Source organism: Tamandua tetradactyla, chromosome 6 (genome assembly GCF_023851605.1).
Source record: "Tamandua tetradactyla isolate mTamTet1 chromosome 6, mTamTet1.pri, whole genome shotgun sequence".
Lineage (NCBI taxonomy): Eukaryota > Metazoa > Chordata > Mammalia > Pilosa > Myrmecophagidae > Tamandua > Tamandua tetradactyla.
Window position 1 is genome coordinate 164,382,871 of NC_135332.1, and position 20,807 is coordinate 164,403,677.

At 39.9% G+C, this 20,807-nt stretch overlaps 1 protein-coding gene across 1 annotated transcript in view; it reads left to right on the forward strand.

Moving 5' to 3' along the window:
• The window catches only part of DEPTOR (DEP domain containing MTOR interacting protein), a 168,101-nt gene that overhangs the window by 77,356 nt on the left and 69,938 nt on the right, over positions 1-20,807 (forward strand). Inside the window, exon 4 of the mRNA XM_077167555.1 lies at positions 7,585-7,763. Coding sequence (XP_077023670.1) covers positions 7,585-7,763 — 179 coding nt within the window. The remainder of the gene's footprint in view (positions 1-7,584; positions 7,764-20,807) is intronic.

The window sequence follows — 20,807 nt, forward strand, 5'->3', positions numbered from 1 at the left end:
GTTGACCAAACCTAAGTCTGTTCTAATAAATGGAAGATGTTCCTGAGCATCGTACACACTTTTGATTGCTAATTAAAAGGAATGATCATTTGTGTTTGTAGAAATTCAAGCTGAATCTCTGTTTTGCCACATGGAACAGGGTTTGATTTTTATTAGTAATGGCTTCATTAATAGAACATTAATAATAATAATATCAATAGCAACAATAAGATGGTTAAAGTGTAAAAATGAACTCTGTGTTTATGGTGTGCCAGGCACCGTATTTTAATTTTTGTATACATTATCTTACTTAAGCTGCCCACCACCTTCCTGAGTGGGCACCATTTTATAGATAGGAAAGCAGAATTATGTAGCTAGCAAGAGGCAGAGTTAGGATTTGAAGCAAGGTTTGTCTGTCTTGAAATCTTATGCTTTAACTCTCCTCCTCTGTACTTTAAGTAAAATTAAAAATATGTATATTTAATGAGAAAGAGACAACACAAAACTGTGAACATAAAAATTGCCCTTTCTCTGACTAATTAAAATAAAGCAGTGTAATAAATGGTCTCTAAAGATGGCCCCACATATTTACATCCCATTCCTAGATATGCATACTATTTTTCCTATCATGAGGTGGAACATATGTCCCTTGCTCTTGAATGTGGTGTCTTTCTATGACTGACCAATGTAATGCAGGACAAGTAACGTTTTGGAACTTCTGAGCCTCAGCAGTAAGAAGGTCTGGTTTGGCTGCTTGATTTTTAACAAGGGGTCAAGATGATTCAATGAGAGAAAGAACAGTCTTTTCAACCAATGGTGCTGGAACAACTGGATTTCCATATGCAAATCAATGCATTGGACTCTTACCTAGCACCATATAAAAAATGAACTAAAAAGGGGTCTTACACAAAAATCTAGGAGCTAAAACTGTAACTCTTGGATGACAATTTAGGATTAAATCTTTGTGATCTTGGGTTAGGCAATGGTTTCTTAGATATGATACCCAAATCACAAGTGACTAAAAAGAAAATGGATAGATTGGATTACATCAGAATTTAAAACTTTCTTATGGCAAACAATTGCCATCAAGAAAGTGAAAGATAAACCTTGTGTTTGATGCTCCTTTTATCTACAGTGTGGACAGATGAGTAAAACATATGGATTAAAAATTAACAGGGGGAACAAATGTTAAAATTAATATATATATATATATAGGGTAAAATATATAGGGTAGATGGGAATACTACCTACCCAATATATTAGTTGATGAGAGGGAGGGGTAGGAGGTATGGTATGTATAAGTTTTTTTTTTTTCCTGGAGTGATGCAAATGTTCTAAAAAATGATCATGGTGATGAATATACAGCTATGTGATGATACTGTTAGCCATCGATTGTACACCATTTATGGAATGTTTGTATGTTAAGAATGTATGTGCTTGTGCTTTGTTTTATCAATAAAAATTTTTTAAAAAGTGACAGATAACCCACAGAATGGGAGAAGATATTTGCTAATCATATATCTGATAAGGAAATTGCATTCAGAAGACACAAAGATCTTTGACAACTCAATAATCAAAAGACAATCTAATTTTAAAAATGGGCAAAGGATTTGAATAGATTTCTCCAAAGAAGATATATAAATGCCCAATAAGCACGTGAAAAGATGGTCAACATCATTGGTAATTAGAGAAATGCAGATGTAAGCCACATAAGATACCACTTCATACCTGTTAAGTTCATCTGTCAGCTTGGCTAGGTGATGGCGTCTAGTCATTTGCTGAAGCAAGCACTAGCCTGGTTGTTACTGTGAGGACGTTTTGTGAACCTAAATCATCAGTACGTTGATAGCATCTATGACTGATTATACCTACAATCAGCTGAAAAGATTGCTTTCAACAATGAGAGCGTCTCATCCAATCCCTGTAAGGCTTTAAAAGGAGAAGTGATGACTTCAGCAGTCAGAGGAGAGAATTTCCATCTCTGCTTCAGCCAGCCAGCTTTTCCTGGGGATTTCATTGAAGACCTTCATCAGCATTCTTAGTTTGCAACCTGCCCTATGGGATTTGGACTCATGCATTCCCATAGTCACCTGAGACAATTTTTATAAAGTGTCATACTATTTACAAATATCTCCTGCTGGTTCTGTCTCCCTAGAGAGCCCTGGCTAATACAATACCCACTAGGATGGCTGTATTTAAAAGACTAGACAAATGTGGGTGAGTATGTGAAGCATTTGGAGCTCTCATATGCTACTGGTGGGAATGTAGACTGGTGCAGCCACTTTGGAAACAGTCTGGTAATTCCTCAAAAGATTAACTACACCATCTGACTCCTGGGTATCTACCCCAGAGACATGAAAAACATACGTGCACACAAACGCTTGTATACGAATGTTCTTGAAGTGTTATTCATAATTGCCAAAAAGTGGAAACAACCCAAATGGCTGTTAGCTGATGAATGGATAAACAAAATGTGCTGTATCCATACAGTTGACTATTAATCAGCAATAAAAAGGAACAGGCTACAACTTGGCTGAACTGCGAAAACATTATGCTAAGTGAAGGAAACCAGTCACAAAAGACCTGTATGATTCCTTTTATATGAAATGGTCCAAATAGGCAAATCTATATACGGATAGAAAGTAGGTTAGGGCCAGAGGGGTTCCAAGGAATAGGGAATAACTGATCATGGGCATGGCATTTCTTTTTGGGGTGTTGAAAATGTTGTAACGTTGATGTAGTGATGGTTGCATAACTCTCTGTTAATACTAAAACACACTGATTTATTTAAATGAGTGAGTTGTATGGCATATGAAACATATCTCAGTGAAGTTAGAAAAACAAATCCTGGCAGCACCTGCTTTCTCCCCCTTGGAGCCCTGCTTTGCTGCGTATGAGCCAGGCTGCCTCACCGGAGAGAGAGAGGCTCCATGCAGGGGCTCCAAGAGGCCAGGCAGCCAGGCCTGGGCACCATCGGACTGCACCTGTGTGAGTGACCATAAGGTAGAGTGGGAGAGGAACTGCTCAGCCGAGCCCCAGACAATCCACAGAATAGTAAGATACAATTAGACAGTGATTGTGTTAAGCCACTAAGCTTTGGGATGACTCACAGCAGAAGATAATTGGAACAACAGTAGGTCAAATTCTTGCTTTAACACTGGGTATATATTAATGCTAAAAGCCAATAATGATAGGCTTTTGCTTGAAGACAGGACCCTGCATGGGACCACGCGATTATAAGGAGATGAAATAAAGAAGAGCACAGAGTGGCAGAGGTGTTATTAATGGCAAGCTGAAGTAATCAAACAAGCCTGCCAGCTGGTCCCTTTTCTAAAGCACGCACTGGCAGAAGCAACTAACCAGCCACTTGTCCAGCAGCCACCGGCTGCTTAGCGGGAGCTCTAGAGAGTTGGCCAGTCAGGATTCTGGTTACAAGAAGTGACACAAATTAATCCAGTCCACTTGTCCTCCCCATACCCCTGAGAGGAAAATAGCTGAGCTGGAAGGGACAGAATGCTTTGAAACAGGGCTGAATACCATACACGGTGATCCTAAGGGGTTATTTTTAATATTCTTTTGGGTAATTATATGTAGCAGGAGGATACATAGAAATGAGTTTCATTTATTCATTCCCCAAATACTTTTTGAAAACGTACTGTTCCAGGAGCAGCTGTGAACTGGCTAGATAGGGACCTGCTTTCTAGCTAATAGCTAAGTGCTGTTCCACTACAACTCTTGGAGGGGACTTGCAGGGAACTAGAGAGATGTCTTAGGGGATGCTATGTCTGGGGCTAGAAAACTGAGGAGGCTGCTTCCTTCTCTATTTTCACTCCAGAATATTTTATTTGAGGGTCCAAGGAATAAAGAAATGGTATTCCTTACTTGAGTGTGCACATGGACTATTTAATTCTCTTTTCTAGATCCTCATTACCAGTGCAGGCTCTCAGGTTTAGCTCCATGTGGCTTTATCCTGTAAAGTTTATTTCCATAACCTTCCAGTATTTGTTCATTTTTCTTTCAATACTTTCTGAGCTGCAAGACATATCTCTCTAGGGTGGGGGTTAGGGAAGGGGAATTTTCACATATTTTCACCACTGTTCACTGATAAGAATGTGTTCCAGTTATCTATTTCTGCAAAACAAATTACTCCAGTACTTAACAGCTTTGAACAACAACAGTATGTTGTTTTTCCCGATTCTGAGGGTTGGATCGGCGACTCTTCTGCTGACTTCACCTGGGCTCACTCACATGGTTGCTGGACAGTCAACTGGGCTTGGAAGGTCTGACAGTTGGTGCTGGCTATTGCCTGGGTCCCTTTGTAGCTTCCTCTCTGTCAGTTCTCTAGGCTTGCTTCTTTATATAGGTCTTGGTAGCATTCCAAGAGAGTAAGACAGAGGTTGCAAGGCCTTTTAAAGCTCAGTCTTGGAAGTTGTATTTTGTCACATTACATTCTGATGGCCAAGGCAAGTTGCAGGGCCAGCTCAGGCTTGGGGGAAGAAGAAATAAACAACCTCTTTTCTTTTGGGGGTGCGGTGGTAAAGGAGCCTGGGTCTCTTGCATGACAGGTGAGCACTCAATCACTGAGCCACCCTATCACCCCCCTAAAATCAGCTTCTTGATGGGAGAAACAGTGAAGTCACATTGCAAAGAAGCGTGGGAACTGTGTGGCCATTGTTGAATGTAATCTCCTGTAGAATGTCTTTATGATTCTGTCCTTGTGTTGACATATATGTGGTGGCTGTCCTATCTACCCTCTAAGAAGAGGCTGGCCATTATTATATTAAATGGAATTGTTATTGCTCATACCAACTCAGCTGTTACTAACCTTGGGAAAACAGCCAAAATCTAAGGATGGATTAAAACTCAGAAGAGGACTGACTTGGGAAAGGTCTAAATGAGAAGGTTTCTAAGAGTTCTGTTACTTGCCAAAAAGTTTTTTAATGATTTTTGTTATGTGCTGAATAGCTCTTATCAGTGCTTTTAATAGTAAAAGCAGACATTTATATACTTGGAACTTTCAGATTTTTTTCAAAGATTTTGATAGTAACAACAAACCAGGGAAGGAGGTAGAATAGGAATTATCTTCCTCATTTAGTGTGCGTTTGAGGGACACTGAAGCAGTGAGAAATTATGTAATTAGCTTGTGGCAGAGCTGTGCTTGCGTCCCAGGTGCCCTTTCAATTGGCTTTGAGGTAGTAGAACTGTGCAGATTTTGCTGGGAAGAATGGAGAGTATGCAGAGGTCTCTTCATTTTCATCGGTTCCTAGCTATTAGGAAGAATTCTTCATGCCCTGATGTGGGGCCAGTGATTGGTTAAGTAGTAGAAACTCATACATCTAATTCACTCACACATTTGATTTTCACAAAAGCTGGGTGAGGAAACCCTTGCACTCTTGAGAAAAGGAGAAAAAAAAAAGATGAAAAAGAAAAGTAGCTTGCCTTACTCTCACACCTACTAAGTGACCCACTGAGAATAAAGTTAGGTCTTTTAATTTCTAGGCCAGTGCTCTTTGCCAGCAGGTTTGGGCTGTAAGTCTGAAAACCTTAAAAATGAACATCATATGAACAGACATTCAGAAATGCAGGTGTCTCTGTAAATATCACTTATCCCCTCTCCCCCCACAATGGAATGCTTTTTAAGCATGTATTTAGTGTTTTTTGCATGACCTTGGGTTTGTTCCTTCCCCACCACATTGAATGCTTTCGTTCAGTTTTTCTTATTTGAATGAGAACTATTTTTTCTCTTGTGGATGATGAGTGGGTTGGAGTACAATCATCTCCAAGATTTCTTCCTGCTCTAGCATTAAATGGCTCAATTTATGTTTCAGATTATGGTTAGTTGGAGAGGAAATGATGGTTTTTAAAAGAGGAAAGTCCTGTCTTATGGAAGACAGGAACTTGACAGAGATAGTTTTAAAGAGGAGATGGCACAATGGCTCTGGCATTTTAGGAAGTTCAGTTCTGTACTTAACGAAACTGTTATGGACAAACATGGACTGTACTCTCTTGGAGTTTATAGTTGAGGAGGGGAGATAGTCTTTAATCTGATAATCACACAAACTATTGTGCATGCCTTGAAGGAAATGTACAGGGAGCAATGAGATGGCCACATAGAGACCTGACAAGGGCATGAGGAGTGGAGAGGTGGTGAGGAGAAGATGGAAATACCCTTCTAGCCAAGGACTGATATATTCAAGGCTCTCTGGTAGAAGGGACATGGTATGTTTGAGGAAATGAAAGAAGGAACGTACAGAGGTAAGAGATGACAGTGGTCAAAAGTGGGCAGGAGGCCAAACCATACATACATGCATTATAAGCCATGTTAAGGATTTTGGTATTTGTCTTAAAAGGTATGAGAAATCATTGAAGTTTGTTTTCAACAAGAATGGGACATTATCAGGCTTAAATTTTTAAAAGGCCATTCGAATTACTGTATCTGGATTTAAATCCTTGGGGTTGCATTGAGGACAAGAGTGGATACCTAGTTTAGTCTATTTTAAAAAACCATCACAGTTATCTAGGTTAAAGCTGTTGGTATTTACACTAAGGCAGAGGTGGTTGCCTCCATCCTGATGGGCTGGGAAGGGAAATAAGGTGGAAGTGTCAAGAATAATGATGTCTTCTCTTTTGACTGGATGGTGGAAGCACTCACCAGAGCAGGATAGGTTTAGGGGAAGAACATGAGTTCAGGTGTAGGTTTTTTGAGTCTGAACTCTCTTTAAGATGTTCATATTGATATAAAGTTCTGGAAGTGGGGGAAGAGGCCTGTTCTGAGGATGTAAATTCAGGAATCCCCAGGATATGGATTAAAGCCATGGATATGAAAGAGCTCGCCTGAGATATGTAATGAGGAAAGAGGGGAATTAGGGACTGAATCTCAAGGAATTCCAGCAAGTACATCCAAGAGCATGAGGGGGAGCCAACATAAAGACAGCTGAAAAAGAGTTAGGACCAAAGGAACAGAGGGCCACCCAATACAGGGTGCCGAGGGGAGTGGTTGGGAGTGTGTAGTACCATGATGTCAACCAAAATGTGGAATCAGAAAATGCCCATCATATGTGGATTCAAGGGAGAATGTCCATGGCCCCTAAGGGGAGCTATTTTGGAAGTGTGGCTAGGAAAGAAGCCAGAGGAATTGAGGAATACTTAAGAAGATAGGTGTGAGAAGCAAGATATATGGGAAGAAGGGGATTGTAGAGGCATGACTTCCACATCATTTTATTAAAGCACAGAAATTTGAGAAATGGAGTAATGCCTTTAGGAAAGAAATACGAGCCTTATTGGAAAGGTAGGGTGGGGGTTGGTGGAGTAGGGTACACTATAATTCCTTTTCAAATGGCTAAAATGAATGCAGTCTGCTAATGACAGAGTTTTGGATTTTATTTCCAATTTTTGTAATTACCAGGAGAAAATGCATCTTGTTCACTTCTGAAGCAGATCCTCTTCTTGAAATGACATCTGTGGCAGCGCATGATAGGCCAAATCCATCTGTCTGGCAACTTCGGTGTCTGGCAACAGAAGCCTGTGATGTAGGATTTGAAAAGAGCTATTTTCCTTTTGTACAGTTTTGTTTTATTTTTATTTCCCCCCTTTTCTTCCTACCAGGCTGATGAGTCCTGAAAACACACTCCTGCAGCCCAGGGAGGAGGAAGGGATCAAGTATGAGCGAACTTTCATGGCATCTGAATTCTTGGATTGGTTGGTTCAGGAAGGTGAGGCCACCACAAGGAAAGAGGCAGAGCAGCTTTGCCACCGGCTTATGGAACATGGCATCATACAGCATGGTGAGTGAATTGGTCAAGTATTGCTGTTGTTACAATCCTAAAATATTGTGGCTTACAACAAAAGACTTATTTCCTACTTGTAGATCTGCAAGTCAACTGCAGCTCTGTTTGGGCTCAGCTTTGCTTGGCTTCCATCAGAGAGTCAAGTTCAAGTCTGTGTTCCATGCCTTCTCATTCTTGAACCCAGACTAAAGGGTTCAAGATATGTTGATTTCACTGATGAGGGCAGAGCTAAAAGGGCAAGTATATTCTTATAATGTCTTAAAAACTTCTGCTTGGTATAAATGTCCAGTCACAACATCCACATCCAGTTGGTCAAAGCAACTCATATAGTCAAACCCAATATCATTGAACTTGGGTCATATGCCTCCAAAAAGGTTGTTATGGAGGGGAGAATGGAAATTTGCTGAACCATGGTTCAAGCTACTACAGCGAAGAATTAGTCATGAAGGCCTTCGTAAAGTTTGGACTTTCTTTGTAGGTCTGAGCCATAATGAAGCAATATAAACTACTGGTTAAAAGAGCTGTATTAGTTATCTATAGCTGCATGAAAAATTATGCCAGAACTTGGTGGTGTGAAATAACAATTAATGTTTATTATCCCATGCAGCTTCCATGGGTCAAGAATTTGGGAAAGATGTAGCTGGGTGGTTCTGACTGAGTGTTTACCATGAGATTGTCTGGATGTCAGCCAGGCACACATGGAATATTGCTCAGCCACAAATAGGAATGATGTTCTGATACATGCTACAACATGGATGAAACTTGAAAACATTAGGCTAAGTGAAATAAGCCAGACAGAAAAAGACACATTGTATGATTCCAATTATATGAAATATTTAGAACAGGCAAATTCGTAGAGACCAAAAGTAGATTAGGGCTGACAGAGGAGGCATGGGAAGATATTGCTTAATGGGTGCAGAGTTTATATTTGGGTGATGAAAAAAGTTTTGGTAATGAATGATGGTGATGGTTGTGCAACATTGTAAATATAATTAATGCCTCTGAATTGTACACTTAAAAGTGGTTAAAATGGCTGATTTCATGCTATACATATGTTACCACAATAACATTTTTAAAATAAAAGATATCAGTTGGGACCACTGTTGTACTGATTGGAGTGACTGAGGTTTTCTACAGTGAAAGATGGTGGGGTGGTGTGAAGGTGTATGTATCCCAGAGAAACATGTTCTTGAAGTTAATTCATTCCTATGGATGTGGACCCATTCTAAGTAAGGCTCTTTTGGTGAGGCTGCTTAAGGTATGACCCACTTATTCAGAGTGGATCTTTACCCTCTTACTGCAGTCCTTCATAAGAGACTGAAATTCAAAAAATAGGAATCCAGGGAAGCAAGAAGTTGAAAGCAAGGAAGAAAAGGGAGGGACCAGCAGATGCCACCATGTGCCATGTGCATTTGATGGATGAGTCCAGGGTCGCCAGGAGCAGGTTTGATTTGGACCTTTACATGGTCTCAAAACTGTAAGCTTGTAAGCTAACAGATTCTCATTGTTAAAAACTAACCCAGGGGGTACATGGGTGGTTCAGTGGTAGAATGCTCATCTGCTTCGTGGGAGACCCAGGTTCGATACCTGGCCCATGCATCCCCCCAAAAAAGAAAGAAAATAAATAAAAAGAAGAACAACCAATGTCTTCATATCCATTTTAAGCAACTTAGCAAACTAAAACAGATATGTGTTTTGGTTAGAGTTGTTTCTTTCATCTTTGCTCCAAACATAGAAAATCAGGTGATGCCAAGTTGTAGAGAAACCAGTCTTTTATGCCACAATGGACTGACTTATGCTGTGCATCCTGGTCTTCAGAGAAAAGACAGAGGTTGCCGTAAATTCTTTCTAGATTATTTCCAAGGGGTAATTACACTCCAATTACAGTATAATTTTGTAATGCTATAAATGTAAATGCCATAAAAGTGCAATTGAAATCACCACAGAAGTATGTTTTCCATTGCTTTAGGAGGATTGATTATTCTACATGCAGAAGCTGGGGATTTCAAGGGAGGTGCAGATTTCCCAACCCAGAAATTCATTGCTAAATCACAGGTCCTAATTTTGAGTTATGAAAATAGACCACAATATCTGTGTAGGTTGGAGTTAATAAAAAATACCAGTTAGAATCTTTAGCACATTGCTGAATTGTTTTGCTAATGTTTTATAGGTTAAACGTTAAAGAAAGTCAGCCTTTAGGCTTTTAGCTGAGTGTTTCTGGGTAAAGTGTTTCCCTAGATTAAAACCATTAGGCGTAAAAATCAGGCCCACTTATGAAATTCTAATTAGCTTTACTTCTGAATGGTGAATGATGCTCTATAATCAAGGCAGAACTTGTTAGATGAGTATCTAACTTGCTTGCATATTTATTATATATGTGTGTGTACTTATACAAAAGTCAGTGTGTATGTTGTCAGCATATTTGTATAACTCTAATTTATTGAGGCTTACTGTGTACTGGGCACTGGGCTAAATACTTTTAAGTTGTAAAATATTATGTATTTAATGTGTACAAATACTTCACATGTATGATTATATATTGTGTCTCATTTAATCCTCACAGCAATTCTAGAACTATTCTATTATTATTATTGTACAGTTTTACAGTAAAGAAATTGGAAGTTCAAGGTCTTTAAGATATTTTCCCAAGGTGGCATAGCTAGCTGGTAGATACTGGACATGGAAAGACATCTGCTTTGACCCAGATGTATATAACTGGGTTGTAGCTGCCGAGCACGGTGTGTGTACCTGGATTGTAGTTGCCTGGCATGGCGGAATGAGCACAGTCTTTGGAGAGAAACAGACTGGGTTCTGATCCTACCCACTAAGCTGAGCAATCATAGTTAAGTCTTTTAACCTTTCCATTCCTCAGAGTTTAAACTTATGAAGTGAGAATCATATTCTATAACTGTTTTTGGTTTGGCTGGTTGGTTTTTGGAGAACCCATGACCACCCAGATGTTTGGTGATTTTCTAGAAGGATTCAACATATAGTTATACTCATGGCTAAGATTTATCACAGTGAAAGGATAAACAGCAGGATCAGCAAGGGGGAAAGATCCATGAGGGGGAGACTGGAAAAATCCAGGAACAGGCTTCCTATGTTCTCCCTTCTAAGAAGGGCTACCTAGAATTCCTTCCTTTCTTCTGCATTGGAATACAGTGATGCATGTGCAGGGTTTCTGCCCAGGAAAACCTTCTTGAGACTCAAAAGTACAAGGTTTTTTTTTTTTGAGCTGGTCATATACGAACACTCTCTATCTATGCAATCAGGCAGTAAGTACTACGAACATTCCAGACTTGCCGCAGGACAGCAGATGTCCTCCCTAAATCCCATTATTTGTACAACTGAGGCATGCTGGTGCAGCAGCAAGACCAACTTATCAGTTAGTAAAGTAAGGAACATTCCAAAAGCCGAGTTCCCAGATGCCAGCCACGGACCAGCCCCACAAGCAGGCCCTTGTGTTTCAGAGCTGTCATGATGACTGAGTTGTTGTTGGAATTAAGTGGTATCATGTTGGAAGAAGATTTTAGCACAGCCTCAACCTCTTATGGCCTTCAAAGGCTATCTGTTTGCACTTGATATGACCAACTCTAAATCACTGATAGAATTTATATGCTTCTACTCTATACCAGCCACTGTTATAAGCACTCTGCTTTTTTTTTTTTGACATGGCAAGTGAGAATTCTGACTCTGTTGCCTTCCCAGCACTTTACTTTTTACTCATTCCTCTCAACAACTCTATGAGTTAGCTATCATAATTAATCCCATTTTTCAGACAAGGTTAAGTAGTTTCTGAAGACCACAGCTAGTAAATGGTAGATTCAGAATCCAAACCAAGGCAGTCTGGCTTCAGAACCTGCGTTCATAGCCACTAACGGAGATTGGTTGCTGATTGTAAACCCCAGTAGACCAGGAAAAAAATTCTCAACTCTTTTTGCATCAGCTCACACAGCTTGGCAGATACAGCCGCTATATAAATTGCTAGCTCATAAACCCTACAAGATTCCCATTTCCCCAAACAATGACTGGACACCTTGAGATTTTTGTGTAACCTTTGCAAGTGGGATGAACCAGTTATGCTTTACTCACATAAAATTGCTCTCCCAATATCCAGCTATCTTAAATGGGGGAGATGAAAACCTGATAATCACATGGGTCTATGTGATTATCACAGCTGCAGCAGGTCACAGCTGCAGCAGCTGACCCTGGATAATCAGACCACTGCTGCTCTAGTTGGGTGTATAATTTCCTCTTTTAAAGATTTAGTCAGAGCACTTCAGCAGTTTCAATACTTCATAAAGCACTCCTTCTTTTTCTTTTGTTTTAAATATGTATTTATATAACACTTTGCAGTTATATTTATAAAACACTCGGCTGCACACAAATCAGTTTTACATACATTCTCTTTGTAACCTTCCCAGCTGCTTGAGGGTAGCTGTGACTATCTCATCCTGCAGTGGAAGACACTAGCTGAAGGATTTGCTCTGAAGGTCATGAAGAAAGGAACTTGAAATCTGCTGCAAAGGAATCTAGATGTCAGACCCAGACACTCACAGTGTTTAGTCCAAGCTGGAATTGTCTAGGAAAGACCAAAGGTTCTGAGGATTGGGGCTAAAGGCAAGATTACGACTTGACCAAGATCATATAGCAACCTACCCTTGCTTGCCTTCTCTCCCTTTCTCACCATCAAAGCTTTCCTACTCAAGCTCTTTTACTTTTTTGATTTGGTGACTTCTTGCCACTGCCACCACCAGGAAAATGGAGATAATTCCATTACAGATGGGACTCTGTAGCTTAGCTTTTCTTTACCCTTACCTAGAATGCAAATGCCTTGAGGACAAGGAATTTGATTTTTTCATCTCTTTATCCCCAGTGAATTGGCACTTATATATTAGCTACTCAGTAAAAATATGTCAAATGAACAAAAAACAGTAGCTAGCACTTATTGAAGACTTGGCATTTGCCGGCACAATGCTGGGGTTTATACCAGCTAGATTTCTTTAAATTGAAGGAGCCCAAATCATCACGTGCTTTAAATATCTGGCATAGCTAGCAGGCAAAGGAAGCATTGAAAACCTAGGCTGCTGAACGAAAAGGAAATGAAGTATCCAGGTACCAGGAACTAGTGACTAAGGGACAGTCCCTTCCAGCCACCTACACAGGATGAATCAGCCCTAGCTGCTTCTCTTTTTTTGCAGTTGCTCCCCCCACCCCATGCTAATTCCCTGGATGAAGATTCTGCTTGGCCAAGTTGGATTCCTGTGTGCACCTCTTGAGGCTGGCCAGGCAGACACTTGTGCCAGTCTCACCGAGCTGTGCACTTGGGGGAGGGGCCGCTCCCCGGAAGGGAAATGGACGTTCTGTTACCCCTGTGCAGTGAGTGCTGGGCAGGCGAGCACAGCAGAGAGATGTTCTTTTCTACCGTCAGCTCCTTTAATCCTCCCAAGAACTCCATGTGCTGAGTATTAGCCTTATGTTTTTGAGTTGAGGACATTGAGGCATTTAAAATGGCCTTAATCATTCTTAGCTCCTAAATGTTAAACTTTGAAAAGGAAAAATAAAAACCAGGGAGGATGTTTTCTCAATCTACATTCAATATTTACTATTTCAAGCCTAATCTGAGCAGCAGCTTTATCTAATGCAATTATCTTATTTTCTCAATTTAGAATTTCTGGGAATTTTCCCATTGTGCCCTCTGATATGCGTTTGACCTGTTTTACTTTTATTATAGCTGAATTCAAACAGGAGGAAGAGTGGACTCAGCCAGGGTGCTGCTGCCATGTAAACATCAGAGACCAGGCTGTGTCATAAAGTCAGGTGCTAAGATATTGACACATGATGTAGTGTTGATTTTAGTGAAAGGAAAACAGATATGTAGCTGCACCAAACAGCAATTTTTCAGGATGTATAGAAAATGAAAGATGTCTTGGGCGATTTTCCAGAAGAAGAGTGTTGTGGGACATAGGTGTAAAGAAAAGAGGCTGCTTCTTTCGTGAACTGGGTCTTTTCCAGTTTCCTTTCCCTATTTGACATTTGCATGTTTTTGGTCAGCTGTACAGAAAAACTGCCTAGACACAAACCATGTTTGGCTCTGAGGCTTGTGCTCCCATACACTCCTGCCTCCCCTGATGGTTTGTCTCCAACTGTCCCCTGCAGTATATTGCCCAGACTCGTGACTGGTTTTTACAACTTGTGGAAGTCTTAAAACACAATCTTTGTGCAGTTGAAATGTTTTGAAAGTATGCATTTCCATAGTAAGGATCCAGCTTGGCTTTATGTGGAAACTTACTTTAAGTGGGCTCAAGTGGTCATTTAGAATGGGACATGTAGGCTGGGAACTCTGGTTTATTAGATCGTATCGAGATTTCCTGGGGGGGGGGGGGGCTGCCCATCCTCATATGCCCCTCCCTGTGCTTCTGGTCTAGAAGCACTGTGGGGTGTAGCCCTGGTTGCTGATGTACAGACGAACGTGAACTTGACTGACTCCAGCCCCTTGGGCAGGGATACCTGTCCAGGACCCAGGCTGCCCCGTTCGGTGTACAGTTAGGTGATTATCTCACGGCCGTTTCTCCCTCCCACACTGATGTCTCTCATGGCTCTACCTGTAGAAAGTCTTCCTCTAGCCTCCCCTGGCTCTTAATTCTTAGCCCCTCAGTATTACTCATTTTCTCCTAATACGACAGATCCTCTGGGTTGCCTTTTCTGTTTTGGCCTACAGTTCTTTAGAACACCTCCTTTTTATCCTCCTCCCCTTTGCCTCACTCTGGCCAGAGGGCAATAACAAGCCAAAGTGTATTATTACCATGGAGAGACGGGTCTATAAAACTGGACATGTGTGAAGTCCATGTGTGACTATGAAACAGTATTGTTAAACTTGAGGAAGGAATACAACACCATACACCCCTATACACATCCTGATTACAATTGGAAAAATGCATTTATTAATATTCATAACCAATTTTGATTTAATTTGCAAGGTAATGTTTTTAAAAAATCATTTATCTATGCTATTTTTAAATGGACATAAAATTTTAAAGCCTCCAACATTTTCTCTGTTTTTTTTTTTTTCTAAAAAACTCCCCTTTTCCAAGCCATGACATTTTACCCAAAAAAAGGGCCAACCTCTTCACCTGTTTCCTTTCATCCAAGGAAGGTCTGCGTCTCAAGGTCCATATGCTTGACTTTTCATTTCAGCCCCTGCCCACCTTTACCCTTGCTACAGTCAGATTGAGGTTTTACTCAAACCGCCTCACTCTTTTCTTTTTGAGCTCCTCTGGCTTTTGCTGAGAGCATAACCTCAAGGAGAGATTGCTATCAAAATGAGGGAAGTGGGGTACAGAAGGGGAAACGTGGGAAAATTTGTATTTATAAGGCTGATTGCTAGATGGTGTGAGAAGCAATATTTGAAATAAATGAAATAAACCCAGCTCTTGATCATTTGGTTGTCAGAAACTCAGAACAGGGGTTACATTCCATGAGAAATGGCTCTCAAGGTGCTACACCTGATTAAAAGGGTGACCCTTTTGTTGGTTGACTGATCATTCCTATGGGACATCAGCCTCTAGACCAGTGCCGTCCAAGAGAAATATTGATGCAAGCCGCAAATGCAATCCCCAGATGTAATTTAAAATTTTCTTGTAGCCACAGTGAGGGGAAAGAGTAGAAAGAAACAGATGAAATTAATCTTAATTTGATTCCTGGAGATTAGCTGGGATGTGGTATCATGGGACTGAGAAAGTTTTCTTAACCAAAAGGTGCAAGAGAGAAATGAGAAAAAGTAAAGTGTCAGTGGTTGAGAGATTGCAAACAAAGTCAAGAGATTATCCTGAGGTTATTCTTACACATCATATTGATATCCCTTTTTAGTTTATGGTGTATTGGAGTGGCTAGAGGGAGGTACCTGAAACTGTTGAACTGTATTCCAGTAGTCTTGATTCTTGAAGACAATTGTATAACTATATAGCTTTTATAATGTGACTGTGTGATTGTGAAAACCTTGTGTCTGATGCTTCTTTTACCCAGGGTATGGATAGGTGAGTAAAAACATAAGGGCAAAAATAAATGAATAATAGGAGGAGGAGAAAAGGGGTAAAAAAAAATTGGGTAGATTGTAATACTAGGTCCATGAGAGTGAGGGATATGTTATATATGGGTTTGGTTTTTTCTTTCCTTTTTCTTTTTCTGGAGTGATGCAAATGTTCTAAAAATGATCATGGTGATGAATGCACAACCATGTGATGTTATTGTGAGCCTCTGATTGTGTACTCTGGATGGGCTGTATGTATGTGATGATATCTCAATAAAAATATTTTTTAAGAAAATAAATTAATCTTAATAGTGTATTTTTTAACTCAGTGGCTCCAAAATAGTGTTTCCAAATGCAATCATTATAAAAAATCAATAGGATATTTTGCATCATTTTTTTCATACTATATCTTTAAAACCCAGTGTATATATATCTTGCTTACATTTCATCTGAATTCGGATTTGCCATCTCAGAGAGCAGTTCTGCACCTTTTTGAAACCAGAACAAGGAGGGTGGTATCCTGCTGAGTGTATATTTCATTTTTCAGGCTCTTATCTCAGTGATCTTTGTTTCCCTGAAGCTGAGATTCCTGAAAGTTCATATTGAGGAAACACCTTGATCTGTGAATTTTGCAGTGCGAGTTTCAGATACCTAAATAAAGCTGGCTGCCAGCCACACAGGTTTCTAGAATAGCAACAACAATTCTGTTCCCCAGAACAGTGATTTCACAGTCATTTTCTTTCTTCTCTGTTCTTACCTTTATTTATTTATTTTTTTAAATATTTCTACCAGTCAGAGATAGTTGGCTACCATCGTTTAGACTGGACCTCATCTTGACTCTTTTTGTCCAGAAAGCATTTATCTAGGATATGATCCAAAATTCAGATATTGCTCTATTGTTCATTGTGAGGTCCTTTGGATTTTTACTGGCAGCAGAACAATATAACTAAATGGCATATTAGCTTTAGCTCAGCCCTGCCTATCTTCCAAAGAGCTATGGGTCTTCACACATTTAATTTCACCTGCTTTCCATATTCCCTTAGAATAAAAGAAGTTATGGTAATTTCTCTTCCATAGATGGAAAACTTGAGGCCCAGGGACTGTAAATAACCCATTTGCTTGCAGGAGAAATCAGAGCCAAATTGCATTGGATACATGGCTTCTGCTTCCCGGACTTTCTTTCAAGTCAGCTTCTTGGCCTCTGAGTCAAGCGTGGTTTGCCATGAGGTGTAGGACAAATAGAAAGTGTTTCTTTTAAGCCATTGATGTAACATCTCCAGGTCTGATTGGGATAATAACCAGGATCATGTTTTGCTACAAAGCATAGACTATGGCAATGATGCTTCAACAGAGAAGTTCATCTGCCTCATGCTGTGAGATGCCCAGAGGCCAACACTGCCCTGATGACAGTGAGGCACATGATGGCATCAGGGAACCAGGCTCCATGAACCTCTCTGATCTGCCATTTTTGGTGTGCCCCATGCCTCATGTCCAACCTCTAGGCAGGGAGAAGATGAAATGCCAAAAGATTAAAGGGGGGAGAGAGGGGCATTTCTTAGCAGTGCTTTGCATTTGGGAAGGGGTGCCCATTGCAGGGATTTCTACTACACTTATGGGCCAGAAGTGAGTTATCTGCTCTGTCCCTTGCTGGAAGGTGATTGGTAAATAAAATGTTTTTACTGGGCACACTGCTGCCCTGAACAAAATTATGAAGGAGGAAGAAAGGGAGCATGGGTTTTGGACATTGCAGCTATCAGCCCCAAAGACAAGTGTCTTTTTCCTTAAGTAACTGAGTGACCTTTTCTTATGAAACATGGGCTTGCCAAGGAATACTTTCCTTCCTGTGTCTACTTGCAGAGTTCTTTAGAGCCCTAAGCTGGATTTAAAAGGAGGGTTTCCTGATGTTAATTTCTTAGTTTTGACAAATGTACCTTGGTAATATTAAGATCAGGGAGTTCTGTAACTATTTATTGAAGTATACTTTGAAAAATATTGCTTTTCTTTATATATATGTTGTATTTCACAATAAAAAATGTTTAACATTAAAGAAAAAAGATTAGAGAGAAGCTGGGGAAAGGATAATAATGGGACTCACTGTACTATGTTTACAACTTTTCTCTACAATCTAAAATTATTCCAGAATATGAAGTGTATATTTTGTAAAGTAGGTTTGCCATGCATCTTCTAACTTTGGTAAAAGAGGAGTAAAAATGCAAATAATATAGATATATGAAGACAGTTTCTAAAAGAAAAAAAAAAAACCTGCTGAATCTAACCACTGATATCTTCCTTTTCTGAAGAGTGTCTGTCTCTTTCTCCTTCATGGGTTAGTTACACACTGTCCTAGTCTCTTCAGCATGACACTGAGCGCCTGATGAATTATCGTAAAGCAACGACAGGATGATGTGTAATCTTTCTGGGAACAGTAGAAGATGGTATCCAGAAGTGAACCGTTGGTGGATGTTCATACTTGGGATCCTGTGTAGAATTCTTTTTTTCCCCTGGAGCAGTTATAGGTTTACAGAAAAGTCCATGCATAAAGCTCAGAATTCCCAGACCTCACCCGCCCCTACTCACACAAAGTTTTCCCTATTATTAACATTTGGCATAAGTGCAGTACCTTTGTTACAATTGATGAAAGAATATTATAGTGATATTATTAACTAAAGCCCATAGTTTACATTAGAGTTTGCTGTTTGTGTTGTACAGTCCTATGTTGTTTTTTTCTGGTAGCATATATTCAACCTAAAATTAATCATTTTAACCACTTTCACGTATACAATTAAGTGGTGTTCAATATATTCACAATATTAGCTACCATCACTACTATCCCTTACCAAAACTTTCTGTCATCCCAGATAGAAACTCTGTGCCAGCTAAGCATGAACTCCCCCTTCCCCTCCCCCGATGGGTAGGATTTGATTCCAGCACCACCAGTATCCAACTGGGTGTCCTTCTCTGTGTTGCTGGCCCTGATGAGCTTACCCAAATCAGATTGGATGCCTTCCTTTTCCCCTCAAACCACCCAGAAGAGTTGCTTCCCCTATGTTGATAAAGTCTGAAAAGATTTCTACGTTGGACCCTTCCTGGGCTACTGGTGCCCTGGACCTGTCATGGATGCTCACACACAGCTGACATTTACCCATTGTGGACGAGAGACTCCACCAGGCTTTCCAGGTATTGTTCACTGCTCCTTCAACCCATTTTACAGATAAGGAAAAGAGAAGTTCAGAGGATGTAAGTAACTTAGTAAGTAGTGAAACTGGACTTGAACTTAGGACCATCTGAGGCCAGAGCAGTATTTTCTGTGTCATCTCTGTGTCCTTTTTTTTTTTATTTTGCATGGGCAGGCCCCAAGAATCAAACCTGGGACTCTGGCAGCTATGTTCTTTTAATAAACAATTCCACAGTCACCTACAGGTTGCCCTGGTGAGGAATTTTGTGGAGAGTCTATCCAGTTGTTTCTGTAACCGGACGACAGGGCTTATTGGGGAAAAGCAGACTCTGTTTTTTGTGTTTGCAAGCTCACCTGCTTTCTTGGACATTATGTTTTTGGATGAGAATTTAATGATGAGGTTAACAGGTAGGGCTCTGGAGTTAGTCTGTCAGTGTTTCTGTCTTGGATCATCCAGTTAATAACTATGTGATCTTGGCAAGTTTACCTTGTCTAAGCCCCAGTTTCATCTTCTGCAAAATGGGATTAGTGATAAGAACTCATTATGCTGCTATGAGAAGTAAATGATATAATCATGCAATGTTCAACAAATGTCAGTTGCTTATTTTTATCGTTATTCTTAGCATAAACATCATCATCATCAGACGTCTTGGTGTTTAGACCTTAACATAAATTTGATGACCATTATGTTTTACATAGTGCACGATTAATATAGGTTTGTTAAATAAATGAACACTGAAGTAGTTTGATCGAGACTGGATTTATGCCGACAATTCCAAAATATCCAGACTAGAGGTATAGATTTCTTTCGTTGGATTATGCAACTGAGAGATTCCATTCGCCAGATAAAATAATTTTGTTTTTAGAGCCTCTGCACTCAAGGTACAAACCAGTCTCTGAAAAACAATCTCATCTCTGGAAAACATTAACTTTGTTCTGTGTGTTTTTACCAACATAAAAGTTCTAGTCTTTAAATAAACGCATGCATTTAATGATGCATGGGGAAGAATAAACCATATTTTGACCTTCCATCTGTTTATTACCTTTACATTTCTGGCAGGAAGGCTTGGATGCAGTAGCAGCCTACACAATCCGAATGTTATGTTTGAATTGTCTTTTTTTTTCTGCTCTGTTTCATATCATTACTTTGATGTTTGTTCCTTTTTTATTCTCCATCTCCTCTCCTCCTTTCAGTCAATTCAATAGGTATAATTGAGTTATGACTTTGTGAATATGAAGTGTTTAGTTTTAGTCATGTCAGTTAATAGGACTTCATGCCCTAAAATCAATTTCCTGCTTTCATATCCTCTTAATTCTTTCAGTGCTAAGGAAGTCATTTTTTTTAGTCCTTTGACTCATTGTTGTTATTGCTTTTTGAAGTGTTTTGTATCTCCAGCACCTTGCACTGTTCTTATGTGGAGTAGGCACTTAAAAACAATTGTTCAGTGTCCTGGAATCAAGGGCTCTTGCTTTAGGAGAAAGAGCTCCTGCCACTACTGCTTCCCTTAGGAATGGTTTGAGATGGGCAGTTAGGGTCATAGGTCTGAAAACAGAGTTCAGATTTTCTTTAAAAAATAGCTTTCTGGGCGGGCCACAGTGGCTCAGCAGGCAGAGTTCTCACCTGTCATGCGGAAACCCGGGTTTGATTCCCCATGCCTGTCGGTGCCAATAAAAAAAAAAAAGCTTCCCTGTTTTGTTGTAGTTAGTACTCTGCTCATACTTTTTACAAAATGCGTATTGAAAAAATGTAATATTAGTAATTTTGAAGTTTAAAAAATAGGAAACATCTTAATTACACTAGATGCGTGGCTCTGCAGGAAGACCAAATAGTGCACAT